This window comes from Haemorhous mexicanus, chromosome 1 (genome assembly GCF_027477595.1).
Source record: "Haemorhous mexicanus isolate bHaeMex1 chromosome 1, bHaeMex1.pri, whole genome shotgun sequence".
NCBI classification, from domain to species: Eukaryota; Metazoa; Chordata; class Aves; order Passeriformes; family Fringillidae; genus Haemorhous; species Haemorhous mexicanus.
In genome coordinates, this window is record NC_082341.1 from 57,822,015 (window position 1) to 57,842,704 (window position 20,690).

A 20,690-nucleotide genomic window follows, 5' to 3' on the forward strand; every position below is an offset into this window, starting at 1 on the left:
AAGATTAAAATTATGCTCAATAAAGCACGTAATATTCAGTTATGCAAGAAGCACTTTTGTTTCTCTAATCAGAACTTGAGACGGGAGATGAGTTGGAGCTGATTTTACTAGCCCACATTTTATCAGAGTTAAAATTCAAAATAAAGTGTTCTGTATGTAATTACAAAATAAAAATAATTGTTACCTTTTTTTTTGTTTCTATGAAATCAGCTGGTATATTTGATATAATAGTTTGGATTTTACAGAGGGATGGGGGTTATTTTCATTTTATATAACTTTCCATTTTTTCACCTCAAAATTTTAATTGTTTTTATCAAAAAATTGTGCTTCAGAACCAAGTCTGTCATTTAAAAAATACTCAGCTTTAAAAATAAAAGCACTCTTAGTAGGCAGGAATGCAAAAATAACTTCTTGAAAGAACAATATAGAATTTATTATCATGTTACCAAGGCATAAACTACTGAAAATCAAGACTGTGGTGCCAGTTGTTTGCCATCTTATTTTTCCTCATCCAGCTGTTAGAAATTTGATCTAATTCATTAGCCAACTCTGTAAAAATGCTTGAAATAATACGTAATCACCCATGAGAAGTATTTTTAGTTTTTATACTACTGGTAATAAAGATTCATTTCAGTGATGAAATTGCATTTTAGGCCATGTTCTAGAATCTTCAGTATTATTATTTTGTGCATGAAATAGAATCTCATTGAAATAGAAGAAAAACCAGCTCTGAGTGATGGAGAAAAAAGAATCATCATGAAACACTTTAGTTTCCAGTTAGTCAACATATACTAATATCCCATTTCCCAGCTCATCATAATGTATAATCTGACATATTAAATGCTTTAGCAAGTCCAAAGACTTATACCTAACTCTATAAACTGCTCTTACAAGAATACTGCATTTGGTTGATCCCATTTAATTTCTGAGCTTGTCATATTTAAAGTGTGTATGATTTTTAATGGCAAAAGTAAGGTACCTCTAAGTTTTAGGCATTTAATAGCTTTGGATGTCAAAAGGAACCTCTAGATATTATTCTAATTCCTGCACAAGTATATTAGCAAAGGTTTAAAATTGTTATTTGTGATATATGCAACAGCTTACCAGAAGAATCTGACTAATTAAATGGTTGCTTTCACTATTTAAAAATAGTAAAAATAGATTTATTTCAGTTTAAAATAAGAAACCCCTTATTTTTAATATCTAAGTATAGAAAGTAAAATAATGTGATCAAGTGTACCCTTTGAATCTTCTGGTCAGTACAGCACAAATTCTGCTGGTCATAGTAAATTAATTTTAAGTAATTTCAATGTTAATATAAATTGCTTTCAGAGAAATTTCCTAGTGAGTCCTGAAAGTTGTGAGCACTACTAATCAATGTGATCTTAATTTATTTGCCACACCACCAGCCTTTTAACTTTCCTGGTCCCTGGGAGGTAACTGGTAAGACAACCAGAAAAAGGAGTGGCAAATTCTGAAGGAAGCTGGGTCTGGCCAATGTCTTTCATATTTTTTTTTCATATTTGTATAGCGTTGTGAGGAAATGCAAGACTTCAGTTCTTGTGAGTACATGCACCCTGTTGCAGTTTCTCTTTGAAGTGCCGTTTTTGTATGACCTCACAAAAGTTATAAATTAACTTTAAGGCACTTCACTGTGAAATGCCAACACATAAAAAGAGATAGCCTTGTTAGTAAAATGAGGAAGAAGCAGGGAATGAAAAAGAAGGGACATGGCATAGACAGAGATGGAGAATTCTTATTCCTGGTTCATTGGCAGGAATAAGAATTATTTACAGGAAATAAACCACATCCTTCTTGACAAAAGCCTGATAAGGTTGTGGGCATGGGTAGAAGAAGATGAGACACTGACATATGCATGAACATCACACATAAGTAATTCAAGCAATAAATATTTGTGAGCCTCCCACCAGCCTTCTCCTCCTGCACTTCTTTGTGATTTCACTGACTTATCTCTGCAGTAAAAAAATCTAATTAGATTGCCAAGAGTAGCGCATTAATTAGCTGATAAACTAACAGTATTAAACAGAAATAGTCTAGAAGCTGACTCTGGTCTTCCTAATTAGGCAGCTCTCTCAGCGTGAAGTAGGGAAAACAACTAGCACAACAGCATAGCAAAAAGGGCAAGGGGGCCCATTATTCTGGTAGGCAGGGAAGAAAAAAAGGGACGCAAGAAAAAAAAAAATTCTTTATGCTTAGTGGTCTATAACTGCTCCATGAGTTGCACTGAGATTATGACAGGTTTATGTTCGGCATATTTGATAAGTTCTAATGTCATCCATTTTCCTTAGGAAAAGCATCTCAAAGAGTCAGATGGCAGAGATCAAAATGTTGTCTTAACTGAGACGAGAGAGTATAATTATTTATTTAAGCATTTAGTTAAAATGCTTCTTCCTAGGCACTTGGCAAAACTGAGCTGGGCTTGGTAGAACAATAGGTTTCTTTTCATTTCAAGGTATTTCAACTTTCTCTTTCAAGTTGTGTATGTATTTTATATTGTTTTACTTTTTCACTTTTATATTTTACTGCTTAAAGTTCAGTGAAAAAGGATTGTGCCTGAAACCTTTTCTGTACATGAAGGACATTCAATAGCTGAGAAATTCCCATTAAGTTCAGTGAGATTTTTGCCATTAGTAGCTCATACAATGAGTAGCTAATATTGCAAATATATTAACTCAAAAGCCACACATCCCTTGAGCAGAAAACAGACTACAGAACTGACCTGTACAGCATGCTCTGAAGATACATGGCACATCTAGAAGAAGCAAAAATACCTGCTTTCCCTCACTAAGGTTAAAAAGTACCTGGAAAGTCCTGTCTTTATTTTAAATTACCTTGCAGATCTTACAGTATGAACCAATGCTAAATCTCTTGCCAAATCAGTGTGTACAAGGCCTTTAAAAGAAGGAAAATATAATTTGGACAACACTAGCTGTGGTAAATGAGACAATACATTTGTTGTCTCTCCGTAAAGGTATACTTAAATATCAGCATTATTAGGTGGTTTATTTCACCTGGTAAAAAAGAAATGCAGAGCTGTTCATTCAAAAAATAGAAGACTGAATAAAACTTGCCCATAAGAGTTGGAGGCTAAGAATTGTTGTTTATGGTGAGGCTATTTTCCACTAAACAAACAAAATTTGCCATAACACAAATACTGTGATAGGATATCAGCAGATGTTATTGAAAGTACTGCTGTTGCTGGGTGATCTACTCAAAAATTCAAAGCAATACTGATGCTACTGAAGATGAAATAGCTTTGGTAGTGATGAGATTTTCCTGTAATAATTCTTCTGTGTAGACAAGGTCATCAAAAGCAGTTTAAGCACCTTTAAATGAAAAGAGTGTACAGTCCATTTGAGCTCCCCTTGGCTTTAATTACATCTGCCTGCACAGCAGTGCCCTAAAGGATCAAGGATCTTCAGAAGAAAACATTTCCAAGGACTCAAAAAGTTTACTACTGGATGGACCCATCCTTATTAAAATAAATTAGGGGAAAGGATATGGATTGTGCTTTTTGATTTTTGTTGGTTTTGCTTGTTTTAACTCCTATTACATATTTCTTTATTTTAACTCTTATTACATCTCTCTTGAAAACTGAAATGCTGAAAATACATTTACTTAAATATATTAGAAAATTCAGTGAAGAATTTTGTTGAGGGGAGTAGAAAAAGAGTAAGAATTAAATGTCAGTAGGAACAGGGAGTCTAAGATCTTGTAAGTTTATAATTTTTAGTATAGCTAGAGATTTTTTTCCCAAAGGCCATTGGATAATGGAGAGATACCCAACTGTTGTAACATAGAGTTCAAAGACTATTGCAAAGCTCTTAGAGGCCCAGGTATTTCTCTACAGTGTCTTCTTCCTACTTTTTGAAATAAATGGAAGATTGCACTGCACTGAAAGCATAGTCATTTGAGGAAGATTTACTCCCCAGAACTGTCCCAACAGGAGCTTGGTGTCTGCAAGGCTGAGCAGAAAAAAATTTTGGTTGAGTTCCACATGGTGTGATATCTCAGGTTCAGCAGCAATAGTAGTCATTTTTAAACTCTTTAATTAACTTAGACTGGCAGTGTGTCAGTGGGTTTTTCTCTCTGCAAAATTCTTTATTTTATAATACACACCTTGCAAAATCCTTGGAGCATCGTGAAAATGATTTTTTAAAAAAGCCTGCATATATTTTACCTTTTACTTTTCATTCTCCTTTTTTTAATTGCTTTTTGCAAGTAAGCCTGACTTTCCACTGAAGCTCAGTTGTGTGGAGGGGGAAATATTGCTTTCAGACAACAATAAGAGTAGTGTCGGATTTCTCTGGGAGTTTACAACCATTCATACAAAAAACTAAACAAAAATATCCATCTTTCATTCCAAAATGAAAGCTATCAATATAAACAGTTTTATATCCTTATTTTTCCTCTCCCTCCATAAACTCAGGATTACTTCCTGCGCTGTTTTAGGATATGTAGTTTGGGTGTCTTCTCTCCTTGGGATTTGATTTCTAACCAGATACATGTCCTATAAAACACTAGGGACTATCTTCCTGTTATTTAATGCAGTGGCTCAGACAAGCACAAAAACAGAGAAGGAAACACAATCCTGGCAAAGAACCCTACAGGCTGAAAAAAGAAAAAAATGAAGACGTATTATAGAGACTTTATCTGCTAGAAGGCACTGAATTGGTGCTTTTCAACAAAGTTTAGAAATTTCAAGAGTGTGCTGTTTTTAATCATTTTCCAAAGCCTGTTACTGTGCATCAGTCTACTCAGTTTCAAGATACTAGTGATACAGAGCTACTTACCTAAAGCAATAATGTTGGACCAGAATAATTCAGTATTTACCAAGATGCAAACACAGACATGTACAGCTACACCTGGACAGCATTGCATGTGCAATTTTCGTTGTTCATGAATACAATGTATACCAGTTGTTGGGATTGTCTGAGTGTGTTTGCTTGTTTGAGTTGAAAATTAAAAGGCAGCTACAGATTGTATAAAACTGCCTCTAACTATTACTCATCAGAGCAAGTAGCTTTTTGCTTTTATTAGGAAAAGTAGTGTGAGTCATTTGTTACATGAGCAGAATTTTTAATCAGTAAGGATTTTTCCCCCTTATTTGCAATTATGTATAAATGATATCTCATCTTCACTTGCTACACATTAAATTATTTATGCATTACTTGTATTTACAACACTGCCTTGATGATGCTAAATTTTCAATTAGCAATTCTTACATTTTGATGAAACCCTACAGAAATCAATGGGCTGTAATCTATAAGAAAAAGTTTAAAGGTTAAAAATAATTTCACTACTTCTGTATAAGTTAAGGTTATTAATTTTTTAGCAAATACTTATACTTAATGGCTTGTGAACAGAAATTATAATTTTTTAAAGTTAAATTATTTTATTGCAGTTAAATAGTAAACAATGAGTTTGTTCAAGACTAAGATTTCATAAGCAGAAAAAAAATAGTGGAGATAGTCTAGAAGGGTTGGTTTTGTTTTTGGGTTTTTTTTAATATGCATGAGTCATCCATTGATTCATAAGACGGCTCTTTGTAATGAATTTTATTTGTTATTAAAATATCTATTCGGATAACAGTAATTAGTCCAAAGTTCTCAAATCGATGTAAAAGCATAGTAACCTGATTACAATTTTAAATATTTACATAAAATAGCTTATTTTTCTCCCACTGATTTTTGACAGAATAGATTGTTCTTAATGCTTTTGAACATCAAAGACATTCCTGTAAGTACTTATGTGCTGACCTCCTAACCACTATTTCAGAAATTATTTTTCCTCACCAAAGGTGAAAAAGTGAAGTGTATGTTTAGATTTTCTTTCCTTAAAAGTGAATTTATAGACAGCACAGGACTTAGTCAGTTGTCTTTATTAAATAGGTGGAAGTCAATTCTTTCACTGGTATTAGTGATGAAAATCATGGTTTCTGATAGAACATCTTCAGAAAGTCAGGAGTCTGGACACTGACTTGAGATGATCTACTGGTTCAGCAATTCTCTCACTTGGGAAAATGTTAAGACAAGAGGAACAGCACTGACTGCACAAAAAGCTCTTACATGCACAAACTAAATATGAATTGTTTGGTTAATAACCTCTTCATGGATTTCTTCTACTGAGGAATTATATTTTAAAATATACCAACAATAGTATCTGCATTTATATTGGCATTGATTTTTTGTTTGTTTTAGGATGCTGCCACATGGACAGAAAGAGTTCACAAAAGCTTATGTGTCAATTACTTATTACCTTACTTAAAATTTTTCTGTTTTGATAAAGTCCTCTCCTATATTTATAGTCTTTCTACCTGTCACAATAACCTGTTAAACCCAAAAGGAAACAATTTTCCTTTACAAACCAAATCCATGTGTTGATAATCCAAGATGTGCCTATCACCTTACATATTAGGTTGTATTCCAGTGTAGTAAGCCCAGACCATGTCTGCTACATTCTTTACTTATTTCATTTGTTCCAAACAGCGTTGTCTGGGTAAAGGGTGAAAAATAACTTTCAAACACCAGATTAATCACAGCCAAATCTGTAGGGAAAATTTCTCTGGCTGCCCTGTTAAAGGAAGAGCACTTTAAAAAATGGAATGCGGCAGTTTTAAGCAATAAAATTTACTTACCCACATCTGAGTTTTAAGAAAGCATTTTCCCCTTTTATTCATGTGTAGCATTCATTGCTTCATGATTGAATAGCAGCATCCTATGAAGTTGGAGTGAGTTGCCTGTACACACTTGCATGCATTTCTTACCTACTTGGAAATATCTTGAGTGATACCCTCCCTTTTTTAGTTAAACATAATCAATTGTAGCCTAAGTAGGGGCTGTAAAATTTCATCACTTGTGTGAATATGTGTATTTGCTGTAGTGACAGTAACTAACATAGAGAGCTTGTTGAATTATTTTTAGGAATCGGATACGGGATTTTGAAAATTACTGTTGAAAAATAACTTCATTAATTATATAACCTCAAAAAATCTCACATACTTTAAAGACTGAAAGAAAATGTTTTTTCAGATAATTTGCAAACATAGTTTGGGGGCCTCTATTCAGGCTCCCTTTATTTTTTGGGAAAAAAATAAAAGAATTCAACAAGATTTGGTGAAATTTCTTTTCAGCAAGATACAGTCTTATGATATTTTGAGCCTTCCAGACATTTCAAACATTGGATTGACCAAATATGCAATTTCCTTTCCTTACCTAATCTGATTCTTCTATTAAGCAACAGGTTTGACTTTTATTTCTCTCTCAGGAGCCTGTAAATTTAGAGATAAACACTAGAAAAACATTTGAAGAAATGAAGCAGTGGTCTTAGATTCTAGTATCAATATTTAATTTAGAGCTTGAAAACTTAAATGAAATTAACCCCTTAGCTCAGACAAAATAAATCAGTCATCATGGATGAAGAATTGAAATTATAAAAGTAATGTACTTTGTGATTGTAAGTATTGAACCTGCTGCATGTTAATCTGTGTAAACTGTATGTAAGCAGGTCCCTTACAGTCTTCCTGAGAAGAAACTCTCATCCTACTGCATTTTTTTAGCTTTTAGTGATGGAGAATAATCAAAAGATCAGGAAACTGAATTGCTGGCACTGGCTGAACAGGGAAACCTGAAATGAAAGGTACAATTCCTAGGGGAGGAACAGCTAGTCACACAGCTGAGGTACCATAAGCAAACTCCTGCTGGAGAGACTATTCTGGCAAGTGGGGAATTTAGAGGTCTTAAGCTCTGCAACACCAGAAACTCTTGAACTGTAAACCCTGCTAAAAGTTATAGATAAACCATGTCTGGCTGTAGGGAGGGAGACAATATATCAGAGACCTTGGAAAGTACATCCTGATAAACACAAGGAAAATCTCTTGTCGATAAAGCAAATCTTCTCTTTCCTTGTTCAGTTGAGGAAAATGGTGAAAACAGTTAAATGAAACTTAATGCTTCTGGCAGAATTAAACGTGCAAATAAAGTCTGAGCATGTGGGTTGTACTAGGTGAAATCTATCAGTCCCTTTCAGTCTTCATGATTTTGTGACTAGGTGCTCTTACCTCATGTACTTGTCATGGTGAACATTTTTGCAACAAAAATGTTTTTTCCCTCTCAGGGAAGTAGCTCATTTTGTATGTGTGATATAATGCAAGTTAAGAATTTCATATTGCTGTGTATTGAATCCTTCTGGGATTTTCTTTCCCAGAGTGTAAGCAGTATTGCAAGTGATGCTGATGCAGTACCATCAATCCTTACATTATGGCTAATTTTTATTCAAATACAGCACTCATTCACTTAATATTGTAACTGCCCTTTTACAGTAGCACCTTAATCCAGCAGCACTGGAGGTTACATGTTAAATTATTAGTCTTTCACTGAACCAAGGCAGAACCTAATGAATGTAGATCATCTGAAAATAAAGCTTTGACTTGTAACCTTGAGTATGAGTGGGGCTTTTAAATTGAACACAATAAAATAAATGCAAAGGGTAGTAAACACTGGATTCAGCCATCAGGAAGCTGGCACTTGATCTACGCATGGCAGAGTTTGGGGCTCAGATTTTATGTCTTACAAATCTGGAATCCAAACACTTTCTTACATCACAATGTGCAAGACATCATTGAGTAAGGATTACAGTATGCATGATCTTAGATATGTTGGATGTTAGGCAGGAGAGGAAGAATTTTTGACTGAATTACTTATTTTGAATTATTTTACCACAATCACATCCCAGTGGTCTGCTTTTCCTATGTTGTGCTAAGCACAGGATATTATTCTCTGATTAATTTGGAAATAAAACAGTGAAACTGAACTGTATAAATATAGAAAGTTGTTCTGCTATCATTTATGCTAAAGAATTTTTCTCTTTTAACTCATAATTTTGAATTGAAATACATTTGCTTAAAAAGTATCAACTCACTTCTGTTTCTGTTTCCATAAAATGAATTTGTACACCAAGATGAATTTAGCAGCAGCAGGAGACTCACAGTTGCAATAAAGGACTAGACATCTGTTAGAAATGGATTTAGTGACACACATTTTTTGCCCTTAGGAAATAGTGAGGTTACTCACAATAATAAATGTGAGTGTTCCATGGCCAGGTGTCTCAGTCTTGCACTCCATGCTTTTTGCAGTCAACTGAAGAAGTTTGAATGACAATTGTGAGATTTTTACTGTTTGAGACTTAACTGAGCACAGGAGCTTGAAGCAGTCAATGCTCCACGCTCCCTAATAATTTTCTATGCAGCTCACTTTGAGAGTTCAACTTAAATACAAGCTCCATGGTTGGAAGAAGTAAAGAACATGTGTTTGAGAGCGATTTTGTGAATAAAGGATATGGAACATGATTGAGAAAGAAGAACTTGGTCTTGAGTAATAGGCATTCTGAGAGCATCCAGTTATTAAAAGACTTGGAAAGATTGTATACCAGGAGATGATTTAGTTGGGTGGCATTAGCTCAAAAAGAGGACCTCTAAACCAGTATTTTGTGGGTCAACTGTGTGTCTTCCTGTTTTCATGTAGCTATAAACATTAAAACCAAAGCTCTAGCTAGTCATCCATTTCCTTAATGTTTCAATAGATTTTCTTGTCCATTTTGTAGATCATTTATTCACTGAATAAACTGAGTGTAAATGTTGTAAGACATGGTACAAATTTTTTCTTAGCTATAGTTCTTTTATTAAGTAATGAGTAAGTTCAGCAGTGTAATAGGGATTGAGACCTGTTTTGGCCATTTACTGTGCAAGAGTCAGAGCTGTCTTTTTTTATTGACCTGGAGCTCTTGTGATTTACCTTTTTAATAAACAGTGAAAACATTAGTAGAGGCTCGCTGTTTTCAAGTAAATTAAGTTCTTTACCGTACCTAGGTTTAGAGTTTAGTGTTATACTTTAATGTTCCCATTGAGATCCAGTGCCAAAAGATGGGTTTCAAAATGAAGAACAGAACAAAATGTATTTATGATTGCAAAGAATGCTTCTGGCTTGTAAACCAGCATCATAAGATACAAAAAGGCAGAATTTCTTCAGAGTATTTCAATGATACGTTTATTTTTACCAGATTTATTTTAAAGTACCATAGCTAAAGAATAGTAGATCATAGAGAATATTTTGTTGCATATAGTTGCAAGGTGCCTGAATTTTAATTTTCACAATCGTAAAATGAACCATATAAAGCTATACATATGAAAATTTTTCAAAGTGTAAAAACTGATGTACAGCCATCAAAGAAGTGTTGTTATTGATGCTGAATCTGTAGGAATAGGCTACTTGAAACAGACTGTATCTCTTAGCATCCATTGTCATTCTGGAGTCATAAAGCTGATTAGGTTTTGGAAAGAATAACTTTTTCTGAGATGAAGATTATCTTTGGTTACAGTCTTAGTTCTCTCTGGCACTGGTAGTAGTCCACTATAGGAGACTACTATGTACTGTTCAGTATGATTTATTTTGCAAACTTTTGTTAGAATGCATAAGTTTAAAACTGAATTGCAAAGTATACTATGAATATGTTCTTTTTCTCATTTATCCACCTTATAGTCAAAACAGAGCATATATAAAAATGTTCCCATTTAATTTTTAAATGAATTATATTTTTGAAATTTGAAGAAGCAATGAAAGAAAATTTGCTTGAAAATCTTCAACCAAAAATTAGCTTGTATAAAAATTTAGTTTAATAGTGTCAGAAAAAACCCAATTTCCCTACTAAAAAAAGAAGAAGCAGGAGGACACACATATACATACACTTGGGGACAAATGACAACTTTTAGCTATGGTCACTATATTACATATCTTTTTATGTATTTCATATCTTTATATGTAATTTATTCTATATTTAGTTGTTTTTCTTTCTTCTTTAATTTTTCTTCTACTTCTTTTTCATTTCACTTGTTGCATTTGTCTCTTATTAGATAGAAAATTATGACAAAGACACATATTTATAGGCATTTTCACAAGAGTTAGAAAAATTAATTGTATATACCACCATTATAATAACTACAACTTTTTAAGTAGGAATATTATATTAGGATAAAAATAGGAAAAAATATCTGTGCTTTGAAATTAAGGAAAAAATTTAAGGTACCAAATGTTTTTTATATATCTTAAGTGGATTATGCACTCAGAATTTGTCAAAGCTTTCTCACTACCTTAGGAAATACTTCCTCAAAGATTTATTTGGAGAGTTTCTGCCAGGCATATAAAAAATAAGAGTTGAGTTCATGTCATTTACCCAAGCATTGAGTTAAAAATACTCCTTGACAAAACTCTTACCACTTTGATAGTGCATTGCCATATGTACACTGTATGTAATGTAAAGAAAAGCGAGGTAAAAATTCCACACCTCCTTGCAAAGGTATTTTTTCTCTTTCAAACATTGACATCACTTGACAAATAACAACAGGATTCAGGCTCAGTGCATTAGAAACTAAGCAGGCAAGAGAAGCGTAAGATTGATTTTCTTTCACCATGTGCTTCTAGAATATGAATAAGTACACATTATTGTAAATGCAACATACATCTGTATCAGTTTTTTTGCTCCTTTGTGGCAGGTGCCTTGGCTTTTGAAAAAGGGAGTAAAGGCAGTGCCAATTTTGCTGCAGCAGACTTCAAGCCAGAGCTGCCCCTGTCCTTACAGCTGGGCTGTAGTGCCTGAAGGCAGTGCTCAAACACAGTACCTTTGGCTCTCTGCCTCACTGTAAGAAAACATAAAAAAGGAGGTAATCTTTTGACTGCTGTGCTGGGCCATGGGTTTTTTTGGTTTTTGTTGGGGTTTTTTTTGTGGGGTTTTTTTTTTTTTTGGTTAAATGAGGTGTGGCAGTGCATCTTTAACATGAGCTCAGCTAATTTAATTCCGCTGAGGCCCGAGCTGCAAAGACCCCAGTGGCAAATTCAGCACACTATCATGTTGACAGCATATGGAACTACTGAAAAAGTAGATTAGGATTTTCTGAAGAAATTTCTGTATCTTTAATTTTTTGTGAGTAATAACGAAATGAGTCTTTATTCTTGGTATGATTTTGAACCTTGTCCCTTGCTTTGTTAGAAGAAAACAATATTTTTTTGTTGTTAAAATATGTAAACAATACACTGTTTATGTGCTTGTATTTCCCATCATGATATTTTAGAACCTGTGACTAATAGCTATAACTGAAGCTACAGATGTGGAATAGTTTGGGCCAGGAAAAGATGCTTTGATGTATCTCTGATATTTTTAGATGGTAGATGCTCAGCGTATGGCTATTAGCATCTATTACTACACTACTAGCACATCAGATGTAGGGGTCAAACTATGGGGTAAGAAAAGAATGAAGAATGCTTAAAGTGAAGATCTTTTCCCTAAAGCTCATTTAGTCTAAACAGACAATTTAAGCAGATGAAAAAATGGATGAGAGTTAACAGAGTGGGAAAATTTCACTGAAGGTCGCTGTCTTGTCAGTTGTACAGAACTTTTATATCTTTAATCCCACTGAAATATTCTGTACAGGCTTTGAAGAGTCAATCTTTCAGAGATCAGTAGCAATTTAAAAATATGTGTACATGTTAAATTTGTAATTAGGAGGAGAAACATATTGCCATGGTTTTTGTTCACGGTATGGTAAACATTTTTCTGGAAAGCACTTTGCTGTTCTGCTTTGTTTTGATCGCTGTTATTTTACTGTGTCGGAAAGTGGGGATTTTTTAGTAACTCCAGGCAGTACCTTGATCAAAGCAGCTAAGTAGCTGTGAAGAAGTCTCAGTGTCTCATGAGTCTTTGTGAATGAGCACTTCTTCATTCTTAAAGTGCAGACATTGAAGATAGTTATATTTCTTTCACAAGAAATTGAGTAAATAGAGAAGTTCTAGAGCTTGAGTCTGATTTGGAGCTGTTTCTTTGTAATTAGTTGATAAGTTGTTTTGGAGTATCAAATAAAATACCCTCAAATAGATTTGATGCCCTGATCAAATTTTGCCAAATCCTCTATGCGGCCAAAAGTACAGGACAAAAGCATAGGTAAAAAGACCTGTGGCTGGGGATTTATCTTCCTTTGAGATTGTGAATAGGGTCACATTTGTCACCCAATATCCTGTCAGACTTTGCAAGGCTTTCTGTTATATTTTTTAGAGGAAAATTGATGATGCATTAACTAATGAAAGGATTTTAATGTGGTCTCAAGCATTTACTGTGATAAGGCCTAACAAATCTATCTAGCCAAAGCAAAGTGGTATTATAGTTTTACTGTTTTAACAGTATATCTATATTGTTAACATATAGATATATTGTTAAAACAGTCTATATTGTTTATACAAATCTATCTGTATAATAGGAAATCCAGTAGGGCAGAAATCAAATTGCAAGTAATCAGATTTGTATTTCCTATTTCCATGTAATTAAAAAAAATCTCAGGTTTTCTTTCCCCCTTCTTTCTTCATTTTCTTCATCTTTCTTCTCTTTCTCTCTTTTTTTTAAACTTTATCTTTTTTTTTTATGAAAGTTTTCCCCATTGCAGCAGTAGTCTCTGACAACAGTCACTGACTGCAGGCAAGCTTACTTCATGTGATGGCTTTGGTCTTTTTCCTACTAATGCTGATAGATGAGTGGCTAAGGAGCAGAAAAATTATCTATTTACACTGCAATTATAGGAATTATATGGTTTACTGTCTGAGCAGCATTCTGCACTATGGTAATTATCATGATATTAAATGTCTGAGTGCCATCATAGAAAGAACACAAGTCATTACTACAGTCTACATATGATAACTCTTAAACATAATTGCTGTGTAATCTTCAGGTAATTGAATTATTATTCAGACCCATGCTGACGGTACAGCCAAGCACAAAAAAAGTCTGCTTAATCAAAGATTACTGCAGTTTCTCTTTTTGAATAAATTATTTTCAAAACATGGAAATTCAGGGAGAGATTCTGGAAAAATGTGGCCTTTTTACTCAGCTTCGTTAAAGTGTGTAATATAAATTTTCTTCAAAGAATGAGTACATCTATGCAAGTGTAACAATGATGTAGGAACAGAAGTGATACTTGCCTTGTAGTGGACATCTTGTGAATCCACAAAACCGTGTGGTACTGACCAGCTCTGGGTCAGATCCCTGACTGTTAAGCAAACTTTTTCAGATGTTACAAAGTAGTACCCACTGGCCTTAGGGGGAAAACTGATACACCCCATACTGGAGTTTCTGTAACCATCAGAAAGTAAATTTAAGAAATTTTATGGAAGACAATCTCAGACATTGCATGTAGAATCATCTTTTTATGATGTATATTTGGTATGAAGGTTACTTAAGGTGTGATATCCATCAATTTTCTTTAATTTATAACACTTGTGCCAGGCAGATTCAAAAGTGCAGGATCTCTATAGGAAATTTACTTTACATAAAGGTAAGATTTTTGTGATAAAAGGGTGACTTTCATATTGCATTTTTTCCCATAAATAGATTTCATGTTTTTCTAAAAGTTTGTTTTGTTTTTTTTCCATAAACTACGTACAAAAATCTCAAGAATTAACTTCTCAGATCTCTTGACAGCTTGCAAAGTAAACAAAACCAACTGGTTCATATAATCATTGTTGCAATATTTTTCTAACATTTTACTTTGCTTCTTAAAAAAATGTAATCATTCCAGAAGTAATGGATTCACTTGAGTCATGATAACCCCACTTCTGAAATTCCATTTGTTGCTTCTGAATACTTCGGCATCTATGCCCAATTAAATATGTCCTCTTTCATGCTGGTATCTTCTAAATGGATTTATTGCATAACAGATACAACATACCATTTTGATATTAAACTTTGAGCTGACTCCTACGGCTGGAATTTGTCATTCAGAAGAACCAGATCAGGCTGAGATTTCTAGTTGCACTTAAATCTTAGTATATATTTATTACTGAAATTTGCAATTTAAGAGGTTATTTATAAAGAAAAGTGATATTTCTAATATATATTGCTGAATTCTGACTAAAATGAAATGTATGGTGATATTATGGGTTATCACAGTAATTTCAAAGGTTCATATTTTATGTACCAAATAAAATTCTTTACAATTTAGTTGGCATAAACAATAAGGGGATCACAGTTTATCACTTTTTCAGAAGTCTTTGCAGGTTTAGGAAGACTTGGCCATGTAAAGTCAAATTGAAATATATGCAGTTAGGCATAGTATACGTAGTATTTTAATGGAGTTTTGAAACAGACTTCTGTGTTAATTACACAACAGAAATGTGTTTTTCTCTGTGTTTTTGAGAGGGGATTGAGAGGGGATGGAATTCCCACAATAATAACAAAAACAAGTTAGGAATTTTAAAAAGATGCAGGGAATCACAGGAGAGCAGATCACAGAAGAAGGCAAAAAATCAGATATGGTTGAAGAATATATGATAAAATGCCATCCTGCTTTTCATTCAGAGCATGAATGAACATGGTCTGTCAATCAGGAGTATAAATGCTTTTGAAAAACAGGAAGAATTTTACTTAACAACTATTCAAATTGTTAGTTGTCAACAATGAGGATGAAATGTTCTTACAAATAGTTGCTAAGACATTGGTGATTTGATTATTAGCAACTTACTAAGGGGATTTCTTAAATATGCGTAAATTTTTATAGATAAATATCTCTTTGAAATCTTTTACAGAACTCAGCTTAAGTGACAAGATTCAATATTCAGCATAAATGCATCTGTTGAATGGAATCCAGTTCTGCAGCTATTTTTACTGGGATCTAGCATCCAGAAAATTGTGGAAAATTTGTGTACATTCTTAAAAGTAGAGATTGCATCATGAAAATAAGACAAAACAACATTTGTAGTGTTATTATGCAATATATATATATGAATACAGTATTGACCTTAAATGTTTGCATACCTGAGTTTCCACATATTTTGAACAAAACCAAACATGAAAAAGAAATTAGTTCAAATGACAGAGGTTTTTTTTTTTCCTTCTCAAAATTTGTTGAGATCACAACTTACTTGCAACTTCATTAAATATACAGGGCTTATGTCTGTTCTACATAAAGTCTAAAATTGCCAGACAGTTACTCTAGGCTCATGATTTATTGTTTACAGTCCTTGCAGATACCTACAGTGAATTTTAAAGATGTATCAAATGATTTATTAATGACCACTCAGATGTATACCTTTCATTTTGAGCTACAATTAGGTAAATGTACATGGCAGCAACCGTATTTGAGAGAAACTGAAAGTCATTGAGTACAGCTGTAGCATTTTTCCTCTCAAATCTGATTTGTTTCTACTTTTACTTTATGTGGATTAAATTTATATTCTGCCTTCTTCTTCCTTTTTATGACATTAAATTGTGGGCAAAAGAAAAAGTATTTACAATATATTGACATTTGCACATTTTTTATTCTGTTAAGGTACAATCTGCATATGGCATGTCTGTTTTTCTAGAGGCCGCATAAATATATAATTGCTCATCAATGATTTTATTTTCTTTTTCCTTTAGGGGCTGATGTTATCAATTTTGATGGCCATGTAGTGTTACCATACAGATTCAGGAACAAGAAAATGAAAACTCTGAAAGATGTCATCTCTCTGAAATTTAAGACCTCTGAAAGCGAAGGTGTAATCTTCCACGGAGAAGGACAGCAAGGAGATTATATCACCTTGGAACTGAAGAAAGCTAAACTTGTTCTAAATTTAAATTTAGGTATGTTTTGATTGTTTAGTTTTGTGGTAGTTTTTTAGCTCTCCCACAGAAATTTTAGGTCAAACATTTCATCCTCTTTTCCACAGCACTTTGGTAAACTGCATCATTGAATCAGACAATTTGTTGAAAATGTTGTTAATTTCCTTCCTGTACGTTGGGAGAGAGTGCATGTGTGTTTAGTTTCATCCTGTCCCTTTTACTCTGTGTGAGACACTCTGAAAAGAAGATCATACAGAAAAGCAAGATCAGCAATATATTGTCATTACTGCAAACAAAAAAGAAAAAAATAGCTTGCCAGAATTATATTTGGTCTCAGCTGTGGCTTTGTGTGAGAGAAGGACACTGTCGTTGCCTCTGGAAAAATAAAGGTCACACTTAGGAACTTTACAGGAAAAAAAATAGTCTACTAAGCTACAGGCTGCATGAAGTTGGAGTCCAGCAGCTTTCCTAGAGTCTGAGAAGGAGGGCTAGGAAAGGAAAAGAAACAGATTGTTTAATCAGGCAATCTTATGATGAAATCCGGTACAAATTACTCTAGTTCCAGTCCTCTCAGTAGAGGACTACAGGTTCATAAGTGACTGGATTTATAAAGTACATTTATTATGAAAAAGACACACATTTATCTGGTTTGAGGTATTTTTCCATTCAAACAAAAGAACCTTAGAAAATTATTTCATGCAATTTTCCTTAGTTCTCTTATAGACACATGAAGAATAAATTGTCCCATTTGTTATCTACATTGAATAATACTTATTTCCACTAGCATTTTCTACTGTTCTTTTTATAACAATCAACATGAACAGATGGTGAGGTAACTGTAGCAGTTACCTATTTTTAACAATTTTAATTGCAGTAGTAACCCTTTCATTTCCTGTTCCTCTATAATCTTCAGCACAGACTGTCTTTATAAGCTAGTATAACTTATGCATATGAGTTTGGTGAGGATGCTCTTAAATCATTAGGCTGATAAATGGGACTAGGCCCTGTGACACACACTCAGTAAAAAGATGTAATGCTTTATGGCATTATTATTCCTCTGTCTGAGAGTATTGTCTTTGCATCAGACACAGTAGAAAAACATGCTCATCTTGCCTGGTGAGATCCAGTGACTTAGTTTCAAACACCAGGGATTGGGGGGAGGATGGGGAGACAGAAGTGGATTTAGGTTTCACTTTGCACTGTATTTGCGCTTGTGTTGAAGAAACTGAGGCTCAATGACACGCATGCAATTCTATTTTATTTTTTAACTACCAGGACCATTGGCCTTCAGCATAAAGGCAGGATGGTCATTTGTAGGGAATTAAGTCTTAAGCCATGGAAATGTGATTTGCCAGAATGTGTTTTCAGCATGCACAAACTTTAATGTCTCCATTGCAGGCATCCTTAAGGGTAAGAAATTCTCGGCCTCAGAAATGCTATAAGTCCTCATGTATTCAGAACATGGAAGATTGCATTTAGTTATTGAGCAGTGCAGCAATTTTTTACACTTAGTGCTGAATTAGTCATTTGCTGCTTCAGTTGGGATCCATGCTATCAACCTTTGCTAGCTTAGCTGTGTCAGTCAGATGGCAATGAGATGTGATCTCTGACTAGCACAGCTACACTGGCAAAACCCCCTGCATAACACAGCAGAGAATTGCAAAACTGTACTCTTGCTAGTAGTTTGACTTCCAGAATAGGAAGATTGCTTCAGGATAACATACCAAAATAAGCTGTATTAGCAGAAGATGGTTTTTGCTGTTGCTAGCTCAGTCTGCACTGAGCCTTGTCCCCTCTGCTTGCTGGTATAATGATACTGGTAAATGCCACAAAGCATAGAACTCAAGAGTGAGATTTTGCCTGTTTTTGCCTTATCAGGCTCCATGTCCTCCCCAACATTCATAAATCAGTGCAGTCCAATACAGCTTAGGATCCGGCCTAGAGGTGACAGCTTTTCTTTTTTGTGGAGTAGGAGCAGAAGCAGAAAACCCTTGATGAAAACACCTTTACATCTGGAAATTGGTATTGTTTCTCAGGGTAATTTCCAAATAACTGCTGTTATGAATTCATCCATATATTTAGACAGTTCAGTGATCAGTTGCTTGCTGGTTTGTATAGGTGGGAGCAACTCTCCAGTGGGCAGATCCCAACTTCATAGCACACTGACTTCCTCCAGTTAGTTGCACGTCTGGTATGATTCAGGTGAAACACTGACAAAGAAAGAGGAAAAGGTTTGCCTAATTGTATAGGGTGAGAAATGTTATTGTTTCTGTTCTCAGGCAGCAACCAGCTTGGCTCTATTTTTGGCCACACATCTGTGACAACAGGCAGCCTGTTGGATGATCACCACTGGCACTCCATCATCATAGAGCGCCACGGGAGGAACATCAATCTCACCCTCGACAGACACATGCAGCACTTCAGAACAAATGGAGAATTCGATTATCTGGACCTGGACTATGAGGTAGACAGTGAAACTCCTTTCTTCTCATTCAAATTGCTTTTATAAAGTCCAATAACAAAGCTAACAAAATTTAAGATGTTTTCTTTATTTTTCATATATTTGTTTTGATTATTTATTCCCTTACATTTCCTGAAACTTTGTTTCCAACAGTGTTCTCTTTTAATTGTAAACTATGTTTCCCTTAATTAGCCGACCAAGTCCCATCTGGTGTACCAATCATCTCAGCCCTTTGTTTTAAAGTGGGAGATGTGTATTACTCAGCAAGATAGGCATATATCATTTTAAAAATCTCTAAAAGCAGCTGCTGTAAGCAGGAAGTATATTTTAAAAAGTACAGTGCAATCTGTTGTTTCACTCAGGTGATAATTTTGCTCTTGAATCAGAAGGCCTTAATATGAGGAGTTAGTATTTAATTTTAGAAAAGGAAGCAGGTTAGAACCCTTTTATTAGTAAAGAACTTGACCTGTCCTGTCTTAGGTAGGTAGATGCTTCCTTGTATTTTCACAAATATGGCATCAGTAACTTCATTTGTGAAAGAAGCAATGAGGAGTTAGGAAAGTTGTAAGAAAACTTGTTTAATCAATCAGGTTAATGCACACATGTGCTGGTAGTAATTAAATGTGGATTTGTTGTTTGATTACACTACAGCTTCAGCTTATATGAACTTGTTGATCTCCTCTAATCTGTACATGAAATTCAACACATTGGTTATTGCAATCTTTGTATAATATTTTCTTACACTCTTTACTGTTTGTAATGAGAATTAATTTGGTTGACTGCACCAGATATGTAATTTCTACTCTTACAGCTTTTTAAGATGTAAGAGTGAATATAAATCATGTCATGGAAAAAAGTTTGAATTAACTTGTATTTTTAAATTTTTACCAATTTTTGACCAAGAATATAATAAATGTTTGTAAAAAAAGTAATTATAATTGTACATTTTTCTGAGTCAAATATTTAAATATATTCCAAAAAATGTTTATGTATACATTATTAACTGGTAGCTCTAATAAGAAAAGAACAAGAAAATTTTCCTGTACCCCTATTAATTATTGAACACTGAAGATGTGAACTGAGCTACTTAAAACTCATATAAATAAATTTTATCAAGTGCTTTTAAGTGAATGAGAAAAAGGCTGAATGCCATAAGCCATGGTTGTGCAATTTGTGCACATACATATATATACACATATATATATTATATACATTATGTATATATATACACACATGTGTGTATATATATATATATAATGTATACATATTATATACATTACATATATATATATAAAAAAACATTATGTATATATATGTACATAATGTTTACATAACAAACATATTGCTTATAAAAAGTGTATCCCCAGTAAGAGCTGAATTCAATGCATTCACCTTCCCATCCTCTCTGCATAAAGGGACCTCACTGGCAGTTCTCAAAGACACATTTTATTTTCCATATACATGGATCTCCTTGTGTTTAATTGAACTTATTTGGGTGTGTGTGTCTATGTGTCTGTAGTTCATATAAACTCAAGAGACTTAATCTTCTTCCTTTCCTGACTGTTATCTCACTGAC

The 20,690-nt window shown here is 34.0% G+C and overlaps 1 protein-coding gene across 1 annotated transcript in view; it reads left to right on the top strand.

Moving 5' to 3' along the window:
* Positions 1-20,690, top strand: part of CNTNAP2 (contactin associated protein 2) — a 1,014,330-nt gene that overhangs the window by 469,409 nt on the left and 524,231 nt on the right. The window contains exons 5-6 of the mRNA XM_059850210.1: positions 16,471-16,674; positions 18,933-19,117. Coding sequence (XP_059706193.1) covers positions 16,471-16,674; positions 18,933-19,117 — 389 coding nt within the window. The remainder of the gene's footprint in view (positions 1-16,470; positions 16,675-18,932; positions 19,118-20,690) is intronic.